The following is a 23,990-nucleotide window of genomic DNA, read 5'->3' as shown; positions in this document are numbered from 1 at the left end:
CTGTATAGCATCATGGAGAGTCATTTTAATAAAAATGTACGAGAGACCAAAAGTTTTCTGTCAGGAGCTTTATGATTACCAGTCTCTTAGACCACCAAACCACAGGGACAGTCCAGTTACATCTTATTACACAAATTATTCTGATTCCTGCTGAGCTACACACCAACATTTAATTACATTTCACCCTCATTCTACATTTCTCTCTGTTAAAACTGATGCTGCTTAAGAGGCCGGCAGAAGGCTAATTAGTCTGACAACACCTTGTTCCTTTCCAGCGTGGAGTTATCTTGTTCTACTGACCTTCTCTGTAGTGTATTGTAAATTGAAATACATACTGTAACACTGCAAGCTGAGACCTTTGTTGCTGTCAGATGAATTTGTTACAGAGGTGTAAAATGGGCCTTTACGGATGATATTGTGATACAGCTATGAATCCAGGGCTGCTGAGCTGACGGCTGAACAGATGTGGAGGGCCGTGGATACTCTTTAAAACTTCAGCACATGCACACATACACTCATGCTATTCAGTAGAAATAATGCTCATACAGCCGAACTAGCATTTGAACTTGTCATTGTCAGAAAAGACCCAGGCTTTGTCCTGTTCAAATGTCAAAAGTGAGCCGTAGCAGTGACAGTAAACCGGCATGCACAGTACCAGGATACTGAAAATGCTAAATGAATCTCAGCAATTCTTTATTAGATCATTTGCATCTTTGTTTTCCTGTATTACAAATATCCTAAGTAAAAAAAGGCCGATACATCACTAATAATCTGGTCTTTCCAAGGACGGTTTGCATCCGTGCATGAAAGAGAAAGTGACAAAATATCAGGCAAACCAACAAAAACAACGATTCTTTTAACAATTGCCTCCATCGTTTTACTGTTCTTTTTTTTTCCCCTCTTGTGCTTACATTTCATCAGTGAGCAGCTCTGCTTGCATTTTCCCCACTGTGGGATCTGCAGAAAGATAAATGTTTGAGAAACACAACAGGAAGATTTATTATTAATTTTCTGGCTCTGCCCTGCTGCCTGCTGTTGCTGCCACACTTGATACTTGAGTTACCAGATATGATGACACTTTGGGGACTGTGGCAAGTGAGTAATAGTCTCATCGTTTTTCCTCATGTTTCATTCACTTTGATGTCACAAAAGGCAGCGTGAATTATTCAGCCACAAGCTGAAGATGATAAAGTGGGGCAGTGTTGTGGAGCAAAATAACTAATACAGGAACTACAATAACGTTTACAGTTTTGATTATTTCCGAACAATCAAGTTCTCATGAAGGAATATTACTATTACTATTGCCAATAATGGGAAAAGCTGAATTAGCTAGAAGACTGTAAGACTGTATTTTTGTAATACAGTGATTGCTAAAACAGACTCACTGTGTTCTTCATATATGAAGGCATTTAGATGATAATAGCAGCCAATGTAATGACAATTAACTAATCAGATTTGCAATCAGCAAGCCATTGAAGAAACCAATTGATCACATCCAGAATAACAAGAATGGAGAATTGTGACTGTGATAGTCTGAAGTAAACGCTTATATTTCTAAATGAGCGTCTGGACCTGCAGCCATCACTCGCTGTGACAACCTCAGCAGACAAAGAGACTGATTGTAAAATTGTGCAGAGATGGCAAAGTTTGTCCGCATCTCCATCTAGCGTCCTCATACGGTACATCTCACCCCTCGTTGTCTTCACTTGCTTTGGAACTGGGGCAGTGGAGCACTCAGAGTGACGCCTTGAGACGGCACAGGAAGTCTGAAACTTGCAGATTTATAATGGTGCTTCACACACACTCCTGCACACTTCATAGAGAGCGTGCTACATCGGATACACACAAGTTCTCTGACACAGACCTGAGGGGCTTTCCACCAAACATCTGGAGCAGCCTGTGTCTCCACTCCTCTGCTCCTTAATGAGGCACAGAGATGATTATTAGTGGATGTTTTAGGGGGGGAAACAGAGGGAAGGGAGGGGAGGGGAGGGGAGGGGACGGGGCAGAAATTAAAGTGGCATTAGAGGATTGTTTGCTTTTCTTTCAAAGAATGAGGAGCACCTCCAGTGCTGTAGATCTGAAGAAATCTCACACTCTTAATCAACATGCACTACTTCAGATCACAGACACATTTTAAAGAAACAGGGATTAGGTTTGGGGGATACATCCCAGGAAACTGAAAAAGAGGTCACAAGTGGTGTGTCCTAGATCTGAGTCTCAGCAGCATGAGAGGAAAAGTTCATTGGAAGGCCTTAAGTTTTGAAACTCTCACATCTAGAAGCATTTTTGTTATTATTGTACAATACATTTAGTCTAACTTAAATGCAGGATCTCGCAAAATGATTGCCTTTTCTAATTAAAACCGCTAATATTGTCAGCCTTGCACTGCACTCCTGATGATGCAGGTGTGAGATATTGCTGAGTGCTGTTGATGATGGTATCTCACATTAGTCAGACTGCAGCATCATGAGTTTTCTGATGCTCTTGCTATCATTCCTTTGCCCTGGAGAGAATCTATAGAAACACACACCTGCATGGGATGGCTGTCTAGATGATCTGATGATGATGATGATGATGATGATGATGATGATGATGATGGTGATGATCATGATCATGATGCTAAAAGTGAGTCGACTAGCAATAAAAAAACAACATTTATCTTGGAAAGATTTTGATATTTAAACTGCGACAAAGGGTAATGTGGTTAAAAGAGCATCAGAAATATATGTCTAACTTACATCTGTATCTTAAAATTCATTAAAAGTCAAAGTGAAGGTCTGTATATGTCATAGGAACAGATAGCCGACAGATTTATTAATACATGGTTCATGACATAGGTCATTTGCGTCAATTTCTGTAAAACAAACCTGATACCCACTTAGATGTCACTACATCTGCTAATATTTCCTACTACATGATGTTTTGTCCTCTTTAAAATAAGTTTTGTTTTTCATTCTTGGTGAAAAATCCTAAAAAACAACATTTAGATGATAGCATTGTGTTTAAAAGTGATGCAATCAGTGATCACCACCACTCATTCATCACACACCTAATTTAACTCTTCTACTTCTGACACATTAAATGAGTCCTACATTTGCAAGCATTGTACCAACCATCAGGATGGGCAGTTTTTTAAAAAAAGGATTAATATTGATGCAACAGAAGCAGATGTTGTCTTTTTCATTCCGCACATTTTTCTTTCTTACTGTCCATAATGCTATATGACTACTAACAGTTCAGATATGTTCTGATAGTAGCAGCTGATCTCGCATCACACTGCTAGTCTCAAGTCGAGGTCAGATGAGGAGCAGGCAGCAGAGGTCACTTCTTTCTCACGCCTCATCCCCAGATTGACTTTGTACAACTTTTTTTCTCACTAATGGCATGAAAACAGACAATACATTTAAATTTTTTATACATTAAGAGCAAATTATCCAACTGATATACAGTATTAGTCAAAGTCTTCTAACACCCGACACATACTATGAGCGGTGAGTCTATGTGTTTGTACATTCATGGTGGATATTTGACTGCAGTTCACGCTTAAGGAATGTTGTATTCTCAAACTAAATAAGTCCTCATCATCGTGTGCATCAGAGGTGGGGGAGGAGTGAAGGTTAAGTCTAATTAAAGAATCATTAGTGCATCTTGCGGCACACAGAGTGATGCAATATGAGTGGATTCTTGTTCATGATCAGTTCATTTCGGGGAAAAAAAGTGCTTACTATATTTAGAAGAAGATTTTTATTTACTTTAGAGCTAGAACTCGAGTCTTGATGTGTAATTCAATCTAAGAGAAACATAATAAAACATGGAGGAATCATTTGCACTGTGGCTCCTCACTAATGAGCAAAAGACAGTCATTTGTAAGTTAATGGAAACTAAATTTACATGTTAAGCCAACAGGAAAAAAGAACTGTTAGAATGGATTTTTTGTTTCCCACTTTTGCCTCTTCATTATCTCAGTGATCTCACATACTGGGTTTTCATTGTTATTGCCTTATTTTGCACATTTTCTTAAATGGAAATGAGATTTTTAATTGCAATGAGTAGACAAAGAAAAGCCATTACTTCTCAGTGTGTGTACTTGCGTGTACAGTGTGTGTCTGTTACAAAGTGACCAGTGGAGTCAGAGTCGGCATGCTGACCTTGCTTAAAAAGCAGATAATTACTGGGTCCATCCTCCAGTTTTAACTCCTATTCTGCATGTGTAAAGATAATGGACACCGCCCAGGCATCCTGGCTGTAGTTAATGAGATGATGGAGACTCAAAGGCAGGGTCACGTTCATGGAGGAGAATCCACTCGACAGATGTGGCTCCACTTTAGAGGGTCACACTGAGAAAATTCTTCCTTTCAAACACAGTGGGCATGGATTAAAAAGTTAAATAAGTAAATCCGCAGCAAATTGGGGAAAAAAAACTAATATATTATTGTATTGTACAGGATAGTTGGGGTTCATATTTTGGATATGTATGAAATTAAGTGGTGCTGTTAGTTTTCAGAGCTACAATCTGATGTCTGGTTTAAACAATGACATGGAAAAGAATGCAGAATAGGTTCAAATTATCTGTGACGGTAACAAAATGCTCTAAGCAAAGGTAATGTGAATGAAAAATGCAAAGGAAGGTAGAAGACATTGGAATCTGTCAAATATGTCTATTTATTGTCTTCAGTGCAGCTTTGTTATGAGACTATTATTTGGTAAAATCACTGAAATATGAATTTAGACTTCATCTTGATGAAAAATAAAAAGCCAGTTCAGAAGCATTAATCTACCTTTTCAGAATCAGGACCATTCATGTGAAAACTGTATAAAATGATCCTTAAATTGGATACACCTCTCTTAACTATGTGAATATTAAATCCTCTCATTTTATCTATTATCTTCTTCACACAACTTCACAAACTCCGTCCCTCTTCTGCAGAGCGAAGGACTCGTCCTCTATTGCCCTTCCAGCTGTAATGACTCTAATTCCCTCATGCTAATGGTGTGTCTGAGCGTCGGCCCCTGCTGGGACCACCAGTCCACTTCTTGTGGCCACAGTCTGGCTTCAGGGCAGGAAGGCCCATGGACCGGAGAGACAGAAACAGGAGGGGAAAAGGAGAGGGAGGGCATCAGAGGGTTCTGGTTTGATGCATGTAGGACCGACCCTCAGACAGATTGGCATCCTCGGGCTACAAGGACCTGTGGATAAGAAAGGGTGTCATTGACTCCTGTGTGTGTGTCTGTGTGTGTGTGTGTGTGTGTGTGTGTGTGTGCCTCACTGAGTGTGACTTCCAAAAATTGGTGCCAGGAGCAGCTTTAAACAATAACACCTCGCTGTTTGACCTTTATCACAAAACCAACAGCATGTTTGTATGATGTATTTTTATGGATCTATGTTGCCTTACACCTGCATGCATTTCTTCCTGCTTGTGTGTAATAGTGGTGTGTGTGTGTCTGTATGTGTGCTCTCTGGGAGGCTGGGGAGTTTGGGGGTGGCAATGATGATGAGCAAACACTACAGGGGCAAATAATCTCTCATTACCCACAATTCCCTGATGCTGCGCTGCGCCGGTGAGCGCGACCAGATTCGTCCCACGGGCAAAAATGAGTGGAGTCACTCACTCGATTTATTAGACCATCTCAGACTCCCCTGCCCTCTGCCTCCCCTGCTGCTACCACCCTGTTTCATTGCTTCCTACGTTCCCTCTGTCTCTTCCCTCACTCGCAGCCACCTGCTGTCTTCCATATGTCCTCAGTCCTCTTCACTACTTCCACACTTTGTTTGAAATTTGCTGAAAATGTCTCATTAGTAATTCATTTTCAAAGAGTGTGTGTGTTAAAATGTTTGTTGACCCAATTACTCGTTATCCTACCTTTAAAAGAAGAGCTTTTCAAAAAATACATATTTATATACTTTCAGAGAGTTAGATGAAAAGATCAACACCGCTTCAGATGGATGTATTTGTAAAATAGGAAGCTTGAGTTTAGCTTAATTTAGCATCTAGACTGGAAATGCAATGAAACATGCAGCCTGACTCTAAACAAAAATGTAACATCCATCCATTATCTATACACCGCTTAATCCTCATTAGGGCTGTGGGAGGCTGGAGTCTACCCCAGATGACTTGGGATGAAGACAGGGGACACCTTGGACGGGTCACCAGTCTATCACAGGGCTACGTATTCAGACAAACAATCCCACTCGTGTTCACATCTACGGACAATTTAGAGTTGCCAATTAACCTGAGCATGCTTTTGGACTATGGGAGGAAGCCGGAGAATCTGGAAATAACCCACACATGCACAGGGAGAACATGCAAACTCCATGCAGAAAGATCTCTGCAAAACCAGGATGCGAACTGGGGATCGTCTAACTGCAAAGTCAAAAAATGTAACAGCACCTTTATTATTATTTTTCAAATAACCTTTTTATTATTTTTGCTATGTAAAAACACTTGGATGGGGATGTCAGGAGCATGCTATCCCATCTTTCTTTAGTGACCTAACAGCACCTTCTAATTCAGATTCAGAAAACTTCATTTGTCCCCACGCAGTAAAGAAATAGGGATAAATATATACACAAATCTAGAGCAAGTAGTATAAGAATAAAAAAAAAGAGAGAGTAGCAAAAAGAGACAAAAAAACACAACTTGGTAACATACTAGTGCATTTCCTGTAGCATTTTCTTGTTGATTTGTGCAAAACCAAACGATGAAATGAAAATTTAGTTTAATGAAAGGTTATGTGACAAACAATGTCTTACACAGCGAGCTCCTACCAATTAAACTCCTTTTTATACCTGGCCAAGAAAAAGTCTGCACATAGCATCTTATAAAACTTATTCATTGCTAGCTGGGATAACCCTTGACTTAAACAAACACAATACACTAAAATAATTTCTGTTAAAACTTGCCTTGAATGTAGCTTTATTTTTGAATTTGGAAATGATTCGACCTTTTGGAAATAAGTTTAGTTTAAAAAAGGCCAAACCATTCCACTAATTAAATGACAAAATCAGCTGCATAAATTAGTAGCTCTGAACATGATCCATGTAGTAACACAAGTGACAACTCCTGATCCAGCAAAATGCACAACTTTGCTGAATATGAAAATATACATACTTTTTTTTTTTTTTTGCATTAGTGAATGTTACAAAACTCACTCCTCAAGGCGTCATATAGAGATAATTAAAGTGTTCCCATGGCCACAATATTCTGTTTCAATTGCACTCTTATCTGAATGAAGAGGTGGTAATATGCATGCAGACGTGCTCAGTTACAGCTTTGTCGAACTCATCAGCCATAGTTGTTCTGGGTGCGACCCACACAAAGGGGATTAGCTTTGTCTTCTTATTTTGTCTTATAGTTCCCTGAGCTGCAACTCAAAGTTATTACGACAACACAGCTAGCGATTATATTGTGTTCACACATTCCAGAATGTACCATTGAGTGAAACTGATCATGTGTATCTTGAGGTGTTGCATTTGCGTACATACAGTTGCAACCACAATTATTTAACCCCCAATGCAAATGTCAATTTTTGCTGAAACTTAACAGAATTCTTTCGTTTTCAGGCAGCAAAACAAACAAAAACACATGAAATGCTTAATATGACGACAAATTTTAACTAATTTCCATATTACCAACTTAAATTAATAGCATCGGTCTTTACACAATGTTCAGAATTTTTCAACCCCTTGCACGGCCAATGTTCAGTATTTGCTGCACCATCCTTTGGCTGCGATGACGTCTTTCAAACGTGAAGCATAGCTGGAAACCGACTTGTGACAACGTTCTTTGGGAATCTTGGCCCATTCCTCATGTGCGACAGTCGGCGAGATTCTAGGGTCTGCGTGCCGCCACAGCCTTCTTCAGGTCCCACCATAGATTTTCTATGGGCTTCAAGTCCAGAGACTGTGACGGCCACTCCAGGACCTTCCAGGACCTCTGCTGAAGCCAAGCCTTGGTCGAATTCGACGTGTGTTTTGGGTCGTTGTCGTGCTGGAATCTCCACTGTCTCTCCGAGCTTGAGGTTTTTCACTGGCGGTTGCACGTTCTCTTGTAGGATTGCTTGGTATTTCACAGAATCCATGATTCCTTCCACTCGCTGCCACTTCCCAGTGCCAGAGGAGGCAAAACATCCCCAGAGCATGAGCGATCCACCACTGTGCTTCACGGTGGGTATGGTGTTCTTCTTGGCAAAGGCTTCATTTTTTCTTTGCCAGACATAGCGTTGGTCCATCAGGCCAAAGAGCTCGGTCTTGATTTCGTCGCTCCACAGAACAGTGTCCCAGAACTTCTGTGGCTTGTCCAGATGATTTAGTGCATACTGGAGGCGACTTTTCTTGTGACTTTGGCATCAGAAGAGGTGTACGTCTTGGAGTTCTGCCATGAAGACCTTCAACATTGAGTGTGCGCCTTACTGTACTCATGGAAACAGCAGTGCCGGCTGACTCCAGGTCTTCCTGCAGTTCCCTGGCAGTCACTCTAGGGTTCTTGGTCACTTGTCTGCGGATCAGTCGCATGGAAGCCTTCGTGAGCTTTCGCTTTCGACCTCTCCCCGGCAACGTATCCGCAGTTCCTTTGGCTTTAAACTTCCGAATAATGCTGCCAATGGTGTCTCGCGGTATATTCAATGCCTTTGCTATCTTTTTGTAACCTTTACCATGCTTGTGCATGGCAATAATCTCTTCTTTCAACTTTTTAGAAAATTCTTTTACTTTAGGCATTTTGGTTGCTTTCAGAAACTCTCAGTGTCACCAAGGTGTACAAAGTCTGAGTTAATTAGCCTTCACAAGATGTCAATATGCCAACAAGATATTCTGCACACACACTTGTGTGCAATGCAGGTGTTCTAACTTAAGGACTGGCTAGGTATCTGCAGTGACCAGAGCCCTTCTCCAGGGGGTTGAATAATTCTGAACTAACCTAACCATTCATATTGACCATACACTTCTCAAACTGTTACAAGGCAGTTGAAAGTCTTTTTCATATTACCAGATTAATTGTTTGCTTAAAAAAATATATTTTACCAACAAAATCTGTAAAATTTTGGAAAATTTCTCAAATTGTGCAAAACGTACAGGGGGGTGAATAATTTTGGTTGCAACTGTACAGACACCACATTTGTAAATTTTAACTTTTGAGAATTTCAGATTTATCACCACACATCATGACTAACCTCCCACTGTACAAGCAGTCCTTTATCTATTTGCTATGACTGATCAATCCCTTTCTTGTGCCCTGTACTCTCCTGATGCTCCCTGTGTTCTCACTGCCTCCTTCTATCTCCCTCCATCTGTATAGCAGTGAAGCATCCATCCATCAGAGTGAAGGAGAACTGTTGAAATCCCACATCTCCCTTCACAGCCCACTGTCTCCCTGTGTTTGCATACAAACATATTTCAGTCTATTGTTACATGTCAGGGTTAGGAGGAATAAGGGGGCTCATATTCACATTATACGTATCCTATTATGATTCAGGATTTATGCTAGAAAATATTGGAATGAGATACACACACTACGGGGCCTCGGGGAGATTTGTTGACATTCTATTGCAAATGACAAATCATAAAAAAATAATGGAATCCATGGTTCTGCTGATATACGGAGCAGATGATAATCCTCTGTTGTAAAAATGAGACATCACTGAGTCAGGATTGTCTGTTTTGTTGAGCTGAACTTATTGGAAATGTTTCGACTTTTTGTGCTTACAAGAAGAAGCAGAAGGGTTGGAAATGTCTGCTGCTGTCACATTTCATGTTTGGTTGTCCATGAATGGGTTCATCTGTGAAGAGAAGAAAAAAACACAGTTGTTGCTACCCCGAAACAACTCCACAGTCATGAAGCAAAGGGATTTGGTGTGATTTGTTCAATGATACCTTAAAGCAGAAAAGCTTGATGCACTTTTATGACTGCGACTCCCACTGATTGTGCACAGATCTCATTTCACACATGAACGTCTCGCTCTGCTGTGTGTGTCCATTCAGTCTGTAGTTAGTGCCTTAACATTACACGTCTGCTCGCCCCAGGGCTAGATCACAGAGCAGAGGAGAGGAGAACAGGGAGATAGATGGAAAGAGTGGAGAAAGTAGGGGTGAAAGTGGTGCAGAAAAGCAGCGAAACTGACAAAAGAAAAGAAGCATTTCTTTGTTTTGGACAACTTTAATCCGGTGTTTTTGAATAATTTGTGTATGTTTAGTGATTAATACAGAAAAACTCACCGTTAAAGAATGGTTTTCAAGTTAGCAACAGGAATTTTGAAATTATCCAGTTATCAAAATAAACTCAATGAATGTCCTTCCACTGAGTATTGATCTGATCTGCAGTGCATTTTCAATCAGATGCCAATACACATATCAGAGGCAGTAAAAAATCCCAAATTTGACCCCCAAGTATTGATTTACATGCTGCTAGTTTGTACCAACAAAGCCAGACACAGATACGGGCATAGTTGCAGCAGGCCCTCTGGGTGCTTGGGGCTAGATTTATCACCACTGGGGCCCTCTGATGATGAGGCCGTTTAGTGGGGGTCCCCGTAGTCCTCCGCTGATTAGCGCCAAACATCTTCCCTAATAACCTTAACAAGAACAACGCCTCAGGACGACATGCCGATGCACACAGGCAGCCGTGCACCTCCTCGGAGATAAAGGAAAGAACTGAGGGCTACCCATCCTCCTCCGCCTCTCCTCAAAGTCACCCCTCTCTCCTCTGCTCCAGCCATAACTTGGCATCTCTCACTATTTCTGGGAGGACACCCCCTCCCGCCTTGCATCTTCTCCTCTACCTCCTCCTGCCACCCCCACCACAGACACAAACCCACAAAATTGAGTTGGTTATGGTTCAAGAGTCCCAGCACCCCACGTAAAGTTGCTCATAGCATCAATACGAGATAAAACAACACGAATATATGAATACAAACTGGGATGTAAGGAAACGGTATCTCCTCGGGGATAATAGAGGAAGGAATGAAATTGAGAATGGAATTTATGATGCTGTGGGGTTGATTTTATAGACAGTAACACCCGTTGTAGAATATTTCCCGACCTTAGTCTACACATTTATGTGCTGTATACAAAACTTCCAAATATGTGTACAGACCATGTGTGAAATCCCACAGAGGCAAACCAATTAAGACATTAATTAGATGAAATATTATCTAAATGTGATTAGCAAAATTCATGCAAACTATAAATGAGACTTTATTTGCTTGCCTAGCCCTATCATTATGCGAAAATGTGAAATTTCTTTGTTCCAGTTAGGATTTTATTAAGAGATTCTTGGTTGTATGCTGCCTTCAGGTACAATAAGGAATATTGTAAAAATAACTTGAATGGAAACCAGTAACCCAATTTAGTGGAAGTTCCATGTTTCACTAAAATTTAACCTAAACTAATTTCATGAACAAACGCTTCTGTTGTTTCTACTGGGTTTGGCATTACTGTCACTGCTAAGTATGACATTATATTTGGATGGATTGTAGAATGCAATGAATCATGAGAACAGTAATAATTGGGTTTAAAATCTAATAACCAATAGACTCATATTTTAAAGACTTTTTTTATCCCATGGAACCTGTTTTAAACTAGTTTTTGTCTAATATTTTTAACGCGCCAGTCATTATGCTGATCACGATGGGGGAATTTACGGAGGGAATATGAAGGCATCATGAGAGTCCCGCCGTGACGTCAGGTGGAGCCGCTGCTCAGTCAGCTGAGGGAGGAACTCGACAACAGAAAGTCAACCAGGAAGCTGCGGTTGCTAAACTCCCCAACGTCCCCGGTCAGGCGGTTAAACGACGCTTTAAACGATCAGAATACGACGGTATACCAGTACAGGAATTGTATTTTATTAATTAGGTAGATACAGAGCGGCGACATGACTTCCCTTTTCAAGAAGAAGACTGTCGACGGTAAGTTTGCTCTGTGTGAAAAGCTAGCTAACTTGTTTTTAGCCCGAGCGGACAGTCTTCAATTAGCTACACCTGGTTTACTTGTTTTACCTGTTCTCAGGCTAGCTGAGTCACCAGTCACATTACAGACTGACGTCTGGCAACGAAACGCTGCCAACCTTAAGTTAGCTTAGGGGAACGGGAACGGGCTATTTTTATACATGTAGCAAGATTACAATCCTTAACAGAAATGTTTAATGTTATTTGTTACAAGTAGCTTCTTTTTTCACACTTGTTTTTTTTTGGTTAATGTTGAGTCTGTAGACGATTGTCTGTATTGCTACACTGGAGCTAAGGTGAAGAGAACAGAAACGGCTAACATAAACCCCAGTTGTCATGAAGTGTTTTTCAAGACGTTGAATATATAATGTCGCATACGTATTTGCAGATACAACTATTATACATTTTTGTTTACATTGATTTTTATTCATTCAGATTGGTTCGTGTGTTGCTTCACCTCACTTCCATCCCTTACAGTTTCTTTCTCAAGACAACACTGTGGAAAATCTGATTTTACCTCCAGGGCAATAAAGTTGAGCAATGTCAAGGAAGGCTCCGAAAGAATGACATCAGTGTCATGCAGTCATTGTAGTCTGAAATGTTAATTTAAGTGATGCACAGGTATCCAAATACTGAAAAGCCTTTCAATTTTAGTATGTCAGTTTTTTTTTTTCCTCAGGCTTGGTAATCAGCCTCGCAAGGTCAAAATGGAACATCAGTCACTGCTTTGTGACAATTAATGAATCAATTGTTCTATTTCAAATCGGATTACATTTCTAAAGGGAAAGAGGACTAAACTCCACCTGTTCTGTATGCGAAACTTATTTATGTGGAAAATTACATAAGATTATATCAGCTTATTATCTGCAGGTTAAATATAGGCTGTGTTGGCAAATCTTTTTTCAAAGCACTGCCTACTTTCTCCTCCCATCATTGTCATTCCAGTTTCACCCATGCGATCGTCTGCGTACAGTACTCACTGTGCTGCGTTACCTCCACTCCTCGTCAAGCCATTGTCAGGTCTTCTCTGCTGTGATTGTTTACAGTTTCCATCTCAAGTCCAGACTTTTTCTCATCTCTCAGTCTCGAGACACGGTTTTTCGTTTTTGCCCGGGGTCAGGTGGTTGAAGTGGTTTCTGGTTATTTGGCGAATTTGCAGGTGGGGGGGTTCAGATCACGCATATTTGTAGGACGATATCCCTCCCACTTCGAGACGTTAGCGACACGTCACCTTATACGTATATAGGAATCGCTCTCACAAGTGGTCCACCGCTCTGACGTGTCATCACCAACTTTATACTTGGTGAAATTTTCAGAAAGAATAAGCTTTTTTCTGCCTTTGGTCTACTTTTTTACCCAAAATATTATACTTCCTATTATATATTGGCATATGGATATAAGTTGTTTAGAAGCATATAGTTCAGTTCTTTTCTGCTTCTTCTTTTTTTGCTAGTAAAATGTCTAAATTCTGCATGTCTTCTAAAAAAAATCTACCAGTTGTTCTGTAATTATGTGTACAAATCTGTCTGTCCTGGAGGAGGGGTCCATCCTCTGTTGCTCTTTTAGAAGAGTTTTCCTTTTTTTCCCTGCTGAGTATTTTTGGGAGTCTTTCCTTATCTGAAATGAGGGTGTAAAGCGAGAGTGTTGTGTAGATTATTAAGCCTTTAGGGGGAAATGTGTGTTTTTAGGCTTTATAAACAAGAACTGCTAGACTTGATTTTACTTTGTGTGTGTGTGTGTATATCCTTTATTTTTGCTGTATTTGATGTTTGAAGATTCCTTCAGATTAAAAACGGCTTAAAGGATGCTGCATATCATAACATCCAACAGCTCTTCTGAATTTAGGCTGAATTAGATTTATGTTACAAAGCGGCTAATTTCAGAATAAATTCAAAACAGTATTTAGATCTTGAAGGCGTCCTTCTGTTTCACTGATTGCCCTGGTCATCTCTTACTCTAAAGCCTTGGATGGATGTGTGACTTCAGGGTCATACATCGTCTCACATGATGCCACTTTGTGTTTGTGTGGGTGGTTCAGAGCTGACTCAATATTGGTGTGGCTGTCCAAGCACTTCCGCAGTTGGCAGCATCGGTATGCATTTGCCATGTGTTGCTGAATACTCTGTTGTATTTCACATGCATTCTGGGCACTCACTCAAACATGCTCGCTGTTAAGGCACTGGCTGGATGTTTTGCATTTCTTCCAAGGCAATGCAGCTGACTGAGACCCTGCCCTTTCAAACTATGCTTCCCTAGATGTGCAGTGATGTACAAGTGGAAAACATGATCATCCTTTAACAGTGTTAGATCATTTATGGCATGTTTTTTTTAAGAATGCAATTGAGGGTCCACATTTAAACCAAACAGGAGAAGAAAAGAAGAAAAGAGATGGGTCTCCACATAGAAGCGGCTGGTCCTTATATGTGCTGTCTGTTTAGCTGCCAGCTTCTGATTACATAGGCTATGCAAGTCTATCATTCAGGCTGCACATACTGAAGGCAGAGGTTAATCTGTTTTGCTATTCATTGTTTCATTATCTCAGCATAAAATAAATCCATATGTTTTTCAAATGGTCAGAGGAAACGGGCAAAAGTCCAAAAAAAGACTTCTGTCAAAAAAACGACACACACTGTTTGCCGTTAATCTGTGCAGACTGATCGTGCTTTCTGCCATGTATAGTCACTCCTTTAAGTCCCATTCTGAACCAGGAGAAACCTTGTGGATAGGTGTACAGAGTAAAAGTTCATATGCAATCACATCAGTTCAAAGAACGTATATTTGTGTTTTGGTACGTGAAAAGAGTTGCAGGGTGTGCAGGTATTGTGTCTGTTCTGAAGTATTAATTGGTAATTCTTTGTCCCCCTCTCTCCAAAGATATAATCAGGGAACAGTCGAAAGAGATGCGTACCACTCAGAGACAGATCACCAGAGACAGAACAACGCTGGAGAAACAAGAGAAGCAATTGGTAGGAACGCATCCACACGCTTACACACATTCATAAAATATGGGGAACAAAAGTATCTGCATGCAAAGCATTTTTTTTTGCAGATTTCTGCATATTGCATCAAATCTTTCTTAAGACCCCCCTAGACTCCCTAACACACACAGCTACAGCCCCAGATGCATATTACTCCCTTTTATTATAATCTGGGATCAAACCCGATTGGCTAATGGGTCTAAATGAATAGATGGCAATGATTTGGTATGGTGGCTTCAGGCAAATGAGACTTCTGTCACACACACTCTCACAGACTTGCACGATGAGGCTATATTCACAGTTGCACATTACGTTCCCCACTCTGGAAGATGAAAGAAGCCGGCTGTGTCCCTCAGTTGTATTAAGTCAATATCATACAGGACATAATTACCTCCCTTGGGAAAACCACGTTTTTGTTCTTCATTACTGCTTTCCGCTAATTAGTCGACTTTTTAAAAGCTTTGTTGCCCATTCTGAGTAAAAGATCTTTTGTGTAAGAAATGAAAATGACCTATATTTGCAGTTTAGCACATTCATGACTGTATGTTGCCCCCCAAACACAGTGGCTTTCAGTGAGATTTGGATCACATGCTTAGATTCCCATACACATACTGAGCACAAATGGCACAGAGCGGAGGTTATCCCACAAACATTGAGTACTTTTTGTTCTCTTTTTTTTAAACATTTTTATAGATGATAATGTAAATGGAAAGAAACGGGCATGTTGAAATTAGGGCAAAATAATTTCTGGGGGCCTTTGAACAGTGTAAAGCTGAAATTACATTTGTCCTAGTAATGACAGTTGAATTTGATGTTTAACAGCTGTGTTGCTCTTCATTTTAATGAAGAAATTTCTTTATTTTGTTTGATAGAAGGGATTTAAGTCAGTTTTGTATAACATTTAGCTTAATGAGACATTAAAACACTTCCCATTTTCTAAATGGCAAAGCCTGTAGAAGGAACACAGCACACAGCTCTGAGGCTGTGTGCTGCATTCCTTCATGTCTAGGAGAGCACTATCTATCCGTCACTCCCACCCCTCCACCTCCTCCTTTCTTTCCTGACAGGGCAGTAAATATGACATTCTCATCAGCAGTAGTCCCACTGCTCTCATCGCTGTCTTTTTCCCGTTAATGCACTCTTAGTTTTTCAGATGACACTGCATTTGACAGTATTATTGTTACTCTGTGCTTTCTCGACCTAGAAAGTCACACCCCCCCCCCCCCCCCCCCCCCCCCCCCATTTGAATTGTTGACAGGGAGGCAAATACAGGCTGAACCCAATGCACCTGTTGTGTGTGTGTTTGTGAGCTGACAGAGGAAAGCCTATTGCTTTTTCTCTATCAAACATTAATAATTGATTATTATTTCCTGAGGAGGATGCTTTCAGCGCACACACAAGAAATAAACAAGACATGCTGGTGCTGTTGTGGCGGCGCTGACAGGTCTGGCTAGCTTATCGTAACCTGGAGCTCTGCTGTCGTCTCTTGGGATGCTCACACACACTTGTGCCCACACACAGGATTCCTGTAGGCATCAGTGTATTTCAGATGTTTACCAAAGCTAAACGCATTTATTTGCTTGCCAGGGAGTAACATTTGATCTCTGTGACTCCATTTAGCACGTGTATATTTACAAACATAATGGTCTCATTGGGACTCCGTGGAGATATTTGTTTATCGATACACAGTATATGTGTATACACGCATACTCACATGTGTGTGTATTTCTACTGTAAGGTGTAAAAGAAGAACATATTCTGATTGATGCTCATCAGTACCACCAAAACAGTTATTCTGGAGTGGACAAAAATGGTTACCTTCACTGCTTCACTACATGAGAAATATGGAAGAAGAAGTGACACAGTGTCAGTATCTGAATGGATTGATGTGCTTTTAAAAATAGAAGCTTCTCTGGCAAGCGATGGATACCAAAAAAGCTCCATCCTCAATCTGTCACGATTTTACTGGATCTCAGTGTGACTTCTGCCGTGGTTAAGCATGTCATATTGGTGAAAGAGGTGGAAAATTGGTGGCGCTCACAGACACTGACACACTTCTTAGGACATTATTTTGTGTGCAAATGTTTCTGTTTTGTGAGGTAGTTGCTTTCTGCACAGCTTATCTGCAGTATAGTATTTTGGCTGAGTCGAGTTTATACAATCGAGCACTATGTCTTAATTTGATGCTTATTTCACTGTTAGGCGCATGACTCATAAAACCAGGAGACAAAAGCACATTCAGTTGATTTGTTCCGGATATATGGAGTATGTCTAAATAAGTATTTGGAGCCAAGATGCTGTTGCTCTCTCTACTTTCTGTTACCACTTGCTGAAATGGACAATGAACCAGTTTTCACAATTTTAATTTCCTGAACATGCATACTTACACTCAGATGCTAAGTGTGCACATTGGAAGTGTGTGTGTATGTATGTATGTATGTATATATATATATATATATATATATAAATAAACATTCATACATCATCCATCATCTATACACCGCTTAATCCTCATTAGAGTTGCAGAGGGCGCTGAAGCCCATCCCAACTGACTTAGGGCGAAGGCAGAGGACACCCTGGATAGATCTCCAGTCTATCACAGGGCTACACATAGAGACAGACAACCAAACACACTCACATTCACACCTGTGGACAATTTAGAATCGCCAATTAACCTGAGCGTGTTTTTGAACTGAGGGAGGAAGCCAGAGAACCCAGTTAAAATCCACACATGCACAGGGAGAACATGCAAACTCCACACAGTAAGAGCCCAGGCCCATGCAGGGATGCGAACCGGAGCTAACAACTGATCCACCGCGCAGTGTCCTTCATACAACGTGTACAAATCAACATTCAGACCCAAATAAAGACTCTTAATTATCAACAAAATATACCCAGTGCTCATATCTTAATCTTTCCAAATCTATACTTAATTAATCTATACTGTTTACACTTTGCCTTATATACATATATATATATATATATATATACACACACATGTTATTTTGCACTATTTGACATTTTTATTAATATTTATTTTCCTTATTTCTATGTATATATATATGTGTGTGTATATTCATACATACATATTTATTTCTTGTGTGTTTTTATTTCTTCTTATTGTTTCAGTCTGGAACAGGTGCACAACGCATTTCACTGCACATTATGCTATGTATAACTGTGTTTGTGATAAATAAAGGTCTTGAATCTTTCTTTTTTCCCTTTCCAGGAGGCGGAGATTAAGAAAATGGCCAAGAGCGGTAACCGTGAGGCATGTAAGATTCTCGCTAAGCAGTTGGTGCAGCTGAGGAAGCAGAAGAACCGGACATACGCGGTCAGCTCCAAGGTCACCTCCATGCAAATACAAACCAAAGTCATGCACTCCCAAACGAAGATGGCCGGTGCCATGTCTTCCACAGCCAAGGTAAAATCCCAGAATTTATTCAGTTTAACTGCTCTGCCAGTGTTGGAAAAAGGAATTTGTATTGAGACAACAAGTTTACTTTATTTTGAAAGCAAAAAGGACTGCACTGTTAATAGCAAACAATACAAAGCCATTATGTGTTAGTTTACATGTCTTCATACTAATTTTTTGTTTACAGGCAGATAAAATGCCAAATAGTAAACAAAAGGATGCACTGTTCGAACAGTACATTAAAAAGTAGACATGATACAACTCCTTTGTTCACATTTTTGCCAACAATTTGATTTACAGTTACCTATAAATATACATATAACAAAGTTTTCATGTTGTAATTGACGCATTAATGTGGGATCTATTCATGTTTAAGTCCACGTCTCGTAGCATCGTTGTTAATGGAGTGTGACAGGTGGTAATTGGCCAGGAGCAATGTACTGTACAGAGTAAGACTTAACAAACACAGACAGGTCAAATATAATTAGGCTTCAGATTAATGGAGTGTGATGAGGTGTAGGTGAGACTGTGTTTGTGTGAGACAGAATGTGTTAATTGTTTTATGTCTGATGTACAGAAACTTTGTGTTTACACAGATACATTCATGCAGCTTCGATTCGGTGTTTTCAGTGAATAGAGCAGCATTTTTCCTCCCACAGTATTAGAAGCTATGGGTTAGCATAATTCAGAGAAGTTTGTCAGTCAAATGAAGACAGATTTTTGCTATTGTGTCGTGCTGAGTTCTGAAAGCTGGCCATGTTTCTGCTGATCATTCACATAAAAGAAGAAGGGGATGCGTAATTTGTGAGCTAGTGTGTGTATTTCAGGACTGCTATTATCCTAATGTCACAATCAGTGCAGACCAAGTGTTCTGGAGCATTTTTTAGCCAGTGTAATACTTTTGTGGAACATGTACAAAATCACCTGAAATGTACTTCTTGGGAAAGTCTATAATATGAAAAGAAAATTGACCTGAATAATTTTCATTGGCAATGTATGAATGCTAATCTCCAGTGATTTATTTATTTTTTGTCCCTGTATTTTTTATCATCCTGTTAAAAGAAAACTAAAAAAGGTCATGCCTTATCAAAGTGAGGTATGTCCTGAAGTGTTCAGCTTGACAGGAAGTCACCCTCAGGAGCGGTTATCACAGCAGCTAAAATGTCGAGATAAATTCTCTGATCTTCTTTTAAAAATGTTTCCTAGACAATGCAAGCCGTGAACAAAAAGATGGATCCACAGAAGACGCTGAAGACGATGCAGGACTTCCAGAAAGAGAACATGAAGATGGGCATGACTGAGGACATGAGTAAGGACACATAATGTAGACGCAGTTCTGGTATTTACAGGCATACCCAAACCAGCCTGTCAGGATATGCAGGGAGTGGTGTGAGGAGTGACATGAGCTGCAATCTGTGTTTTCAAGTGGTAAAGAGAAAAGCAAAAATATCGTTACTGAGATTTTGAAAAAGGAAATGCATATTTACTAGTGTGAATAAAAACAGCATTTGGTTTTCAAAAAAGTTATGTGATTTAGGTCCAAAGTTATCACCGAAAATCATTATGTTTGACTTTTCTATCTTTGTCTCATTCTGCTCAGTTAACGACACTTTGGATGAGATCTTTGATGAGTCTGGGGATGAAGAGGAATCTCAGGACATTGTCAACCAGGTTCTGGATGAGATTGGCATTGAGATCTCAGGGAAGGTAAGAAATTCAAAATGAGCGAGAAACAAATGACTTTATCTGTTCTTTATACTTAAATTTCCTTCTTTCTGTTAGAATACACTTTAAACCCATGTGCAAAGCTGAGGAAGAATCAGTACCACACATTTTACAGATGTAACTGTCTTAATGGAGCTCACAGCCCAGAGCAAGACGAACAATCAGTGCTCCACATGGCTGTTACTCAACTGTTAAAATGTTTTCCAGCTGCCACATGGTGGGGCTAGCCCTCAGCTTTTTTAGCTCTGTATACTGTTTTCCTTGTAAAATGCCAGGCTTTGTCTGCTGTGTGTCTGGCTCCCCCTGGGGGGGCCCATGAGTTATTACCTCTCACAACACAAAGCACAAATGCACAAATTGCTCAATAAAGAGGCCCACAGCTGGAGAGAGCAAACAGGCGGTTTAATAAAATCGGCTAAACTGTCTTTGATTTTTGTGAGGAGGGTAATTATTTCCTGGTAAATTGCAATAAAAGACTGAGCACATAATTCCCTGAATGCCCTCGTATCAAGCAATGCATGAAAAACTTCTCTCTCTTTTTTTTTTCTCAATCGAGCCTAAAGCTGAAAGGAAGTTACAAGACTCATAAACTATGGTCATTTGGAAGAACTTGGCAAAAGAAAATAAGCATCCATATGTTTTGTTTATGTTCACTGGAATTATAATTGTGTAATGCTGGTATGTGTGGAAAACAACAACAGCTCCAATTGACTTCAGTTTCTTTTCAACGAATACAAAGGCAGTTTGACATATTAGTACTGCGACCTACTTAAATTAGCTTGTTGTATAAAGTTCATAACATCAGTTAAAATTGTGAAAATATTTGATCATTAACCAGCAAACCTGACGACTTGAACTTTAACCCGCCTATTGTCCTCATTTACAGGCACCAAAAAAATACTGTTCCCTTGTCTGAAAAAAATTCAGCAAAAAAATTCCCCAAATTTATAAAAATTAGTAAAATCTTCAGGAAGAACATTCCAAAAATTCCTTAAGTTTCGCTTAAAAGTCTTATTTAAAAAAAAATCCCAAATTTGGCAAGAAAGAAAAATAAAAAATAAAAAGCAAAAAATTGTAAATATTTTCAAAAAATGAATAAAAGTCTTCCAAAAATCCTAAAAATATTTAAAGTGATTACATATATATATATCTCAGTAAAAATTCTAATATTTTCTTCAAGAATATTCAGAAAAAAATCAACCCGCAGGATGACACGAGGGTTAAAAAGAGATTAAAGAAAGAAACTATTTTTATTCTGTTTTTCCATACAAGAGAAGAATTATCGCTGAGAAAAGACTAATTAAATAACATCCACTTGCATTACAGCTGAGGCAGGCTATAGCAACTTAAAGGAGCATCACATGTTATTTCTGCATTACAAATTGTATGGGGTTTAATAATAGTTTCATAAGATGTAATTGACAATAATTCTTGTTGAATCTGAACATTTCTTTTGTATTTGGAGTGGCAGCTGTGCGTGCAGCCAGTCTTACAACAAGTATGACGCTCTGTGATTATGTGTGTTAAATCTGAAATGGGTAAGCCAGCTAATGTGGTTTTTTATTTTTTTTTCTGCCCATGTGTGATTCCAGATGGTGAGAGCTCCAGCTGCAGGAAGGAGTGAGCCTAGCGCCGCTGCCTCCTCCTCTAAGCAAGCTACTATCTCTGATGACGAGATCGAGAGACAGCTCCGAGCTCTGGGAGTGGACTAATTGTCTTCTTTGTGTTAATGTTCACTTTGCAAACCAGTGCAACCTTAACACTGATTGATACAGACTGTTAGACACACTGGTTTGGTCGAGGCTCAAAAACTCCAGGTGAAACAACATACACATTCAAAGGCATGCAGGCAGACTGATGTGATTTAACACGTACATATTCTCACATTCTTCTGCAAGTTGCCTTACTGATCATGAGGACAGAGCAGTTGATGTATTTACGCTAAAAAATTAATATTTATTATGACATTAGAGAGCCCACAGTTTGAAGGTGAATCAACACTTAATGCTTGACCCGAAGAACCACCTACACTGTTGTTTACCACCCCTCTGTCTTTATAAGGGCTACAAATGTATATGTGATCTTGGAATTGGCTTTTCCTTTCTGATGTTTTGGTCAATCTTGAGTTAGTCCTGAAATCTATCAGCTTTTACGTGATTAAAGATGGGTGCGAGTTTTAATGAATACAACATGGTAATTAAAAAGAGCTTCGGGGTTGTCTATAAGCAGATGGAACGTGTATTTTTCCCTCCTTTTACCTGCTATCTTCTTGCCATTGGTCAATCTAAAATCCACCTAATTTGCTTTCTTTGAGACAAACCATCCTTGTTAAGGCACATTGTTTGCAGTGTTTTTCCGGTGAATTGCCTCTGTTTGATTTTCCTGTCATCCGGGGGAATTGGAGACAGAATCACACACCCTATCTCTGCCACCGTACAAATGAAACAACTGGTCAACTAGCCAATTAATTACGTTTTCAAAATGTGTAGATATGCTACCAGAGATACCGGACGGAGATATGTGCATGTGAAATGTGTAACTGACATTGATACCTTCGGGCGATAGTAAGACCTTCACATTACTTGCATGAGATGACATTGATCTGAGGGGCAGACCGGCAAGCACTTCATTAGTGCCACTCAAGTTGTGATGCTGTACAGACTGCAAACAAACTTAATCAAACAGAAATTAGGACTAATGAAAGACTGGCATATCAAAGAGGTTTGAATCGATTGTCTGACGCTGCTGAGTAATCAAATGAGTTTTGCGGCTTCTTGTTTGATGTTTGATTTACACAGTGATTGTGGGATGGCACTGGTCCTGCAGTCCCTCTTCTGTTTCAGCTGCTGTGCAGTTACTGTCATTTGTTATTTTCAGCTGCCTCACTCCAAAAAGTAAAAAAAAAAACACACACACTCGCACAACTGCAACACAGTGATGGAAAGGTTTCCTAAAATGACACTGTGATTTAAGAGATGCGTTCTTTTCTCCAGGGCTGAAGTTGATTTTTCTCTACAGTGATTTAATGTCAGTCAGCTCCAGGCGTCAGGAGAGTGACAGCAGCATCCTCTCATAGTAACGTTGTCATTCTCTCTCTATGGCCTTTTGTTTCCTTATCAATCCACTTTGCCAAAACAAAAACAAAATGTGTCATTCTTGCACGTGTCTGACATGTACAATTCATAATTCATTGAACTTTTGCAAATCATTCGTTCCTCTATCTTTTAGCAGTGTGTTGTAATTATGAGCAGAATCAATGTTTTAACAGATTTTGACATTGAGTGCAATTTAAAAAGTGTATGTATACTCATTTTTGTTTCCTTCTTAGTCATTATAAAGTGACTCTGTCAAGGGTTATGGCTTTTATAAGGATTAAAGTTTCTTCAGGTACAACCTTAGGGGGCCTCTGTTTTTGTTGTTCAACCTTTTTTTTGTCAAGCTTTAGCTGCAAGTTATACACATAAATTATACATTTCTGCAGAGAATGAAAAGTAGAAGTATTTTTATTACCATTCCACACAGCCATTGGCTTCCATTCATTTCCATATGAATGGCATACTCTCGAAAGTTGCTCAAGCTGTCTAATCTTTCACAACAGACATCAAGTTTGCATTAATTTCCGTCAAAGTGATGTTATCACTGCGGAGTAAAGCAGCTCAGACTATTAAAATCAATCCGCAATGAAACTGCCGAGCAATGATAATGTAGCTCATTATTATGGACTCGAGCAAGTTTAGGGTGTCTGTTGATAAATGTGCACATCATAAATTACTAACTAGAAGTCGATGGATGGCTGGAATGGTTGGAAAGAAGAAGTATACAAATAACTGAGACACCAGTATGGTTTACAGTGGCTGTAATATATAGTATAATGTATATGACTGTAGAAAATAGAGCCTTAACAGAAGATTTAGTAATAATGTGTCAGCTTT

The 23,990-nt window shown here is 39.6% G+C and overlaps 1 protein-coding gene and 1 long non-coding RNA gene across 3 annotated transcripts; one reads left to right on the top strand and one right to left on the bottom strand.

The window, feature by feature from the left end:
- Positions 1–53: 53 nt before the first annotated feature.
- LOC110957559 (uncharacterized) lies at positions 54–13,085 on the bottom strand. 2 transcript variants are annotated; one of them, XR_007946665.1, is made up of 4 exons: positions 12,921–13,085; positions 9,872–10,023; positions 9,705–9,777; positions 54–5,190 (listed from the first exon to the last, which is right to left on the bottom strand). It is a non-coding gene; the product is annotated as an uncharacterized LOC110957559 (long non-coding RNA). The 2 variants fall into 2 exon arrangements; XR_002596121.2 differs by lacking the exon at positions 54–5,190 and having other exon boundaries at positions 6,374–9,777.
- On the top strand, positions 11,681–23,456 carry chmp2ba (charged multivesicular body protein 2Ba). Its single transcript, XM_022203616.2, has 6 exons — positions 11,681–11,901; positions 14,815–14,906; positions 18,148–18,342; positions 19,540–19,642; positions 19,934–20,040; positions 21,651–23,456. The coding sequence occupies exons 1-6, from the start codon at positions 11,868–11,870 to the stop codon at positions 21,768–21,770; spliced, it is 651 nt and encodes a 216-aa protein (XP_022059308.1). The 5' UTR covers positions 11,681–11,867; the 3' UTR covers positions 21,771–23,456.
- The last annotated feature ends 534 nt before the right edge of the window (positions 23,457–23,990 follow it).

This window comes from Acanthochromis polyacanthus, chromosome 14 (assembly GCF_021347895.1).
Source record: "Acanthochromis polyacanthus isolate Apoly-LR-REF ecotype Palm Island chromosome 14, KAUST_Apoly_ChrSc, whole genome shotgun sequence".
In the NCBI taxonomy this organism is placed as follows: domain Eukaryota; kingdom Metazoa; phylum Chordata; class Actinopteri; family Pomacentridae; genus Acanthochromis; species Acanthochromis polyacanthus.
Note: the sequence above shows the minus strand (reverse complement) of the source record. Positions and strands in the feature narration are given on the sequence as shown.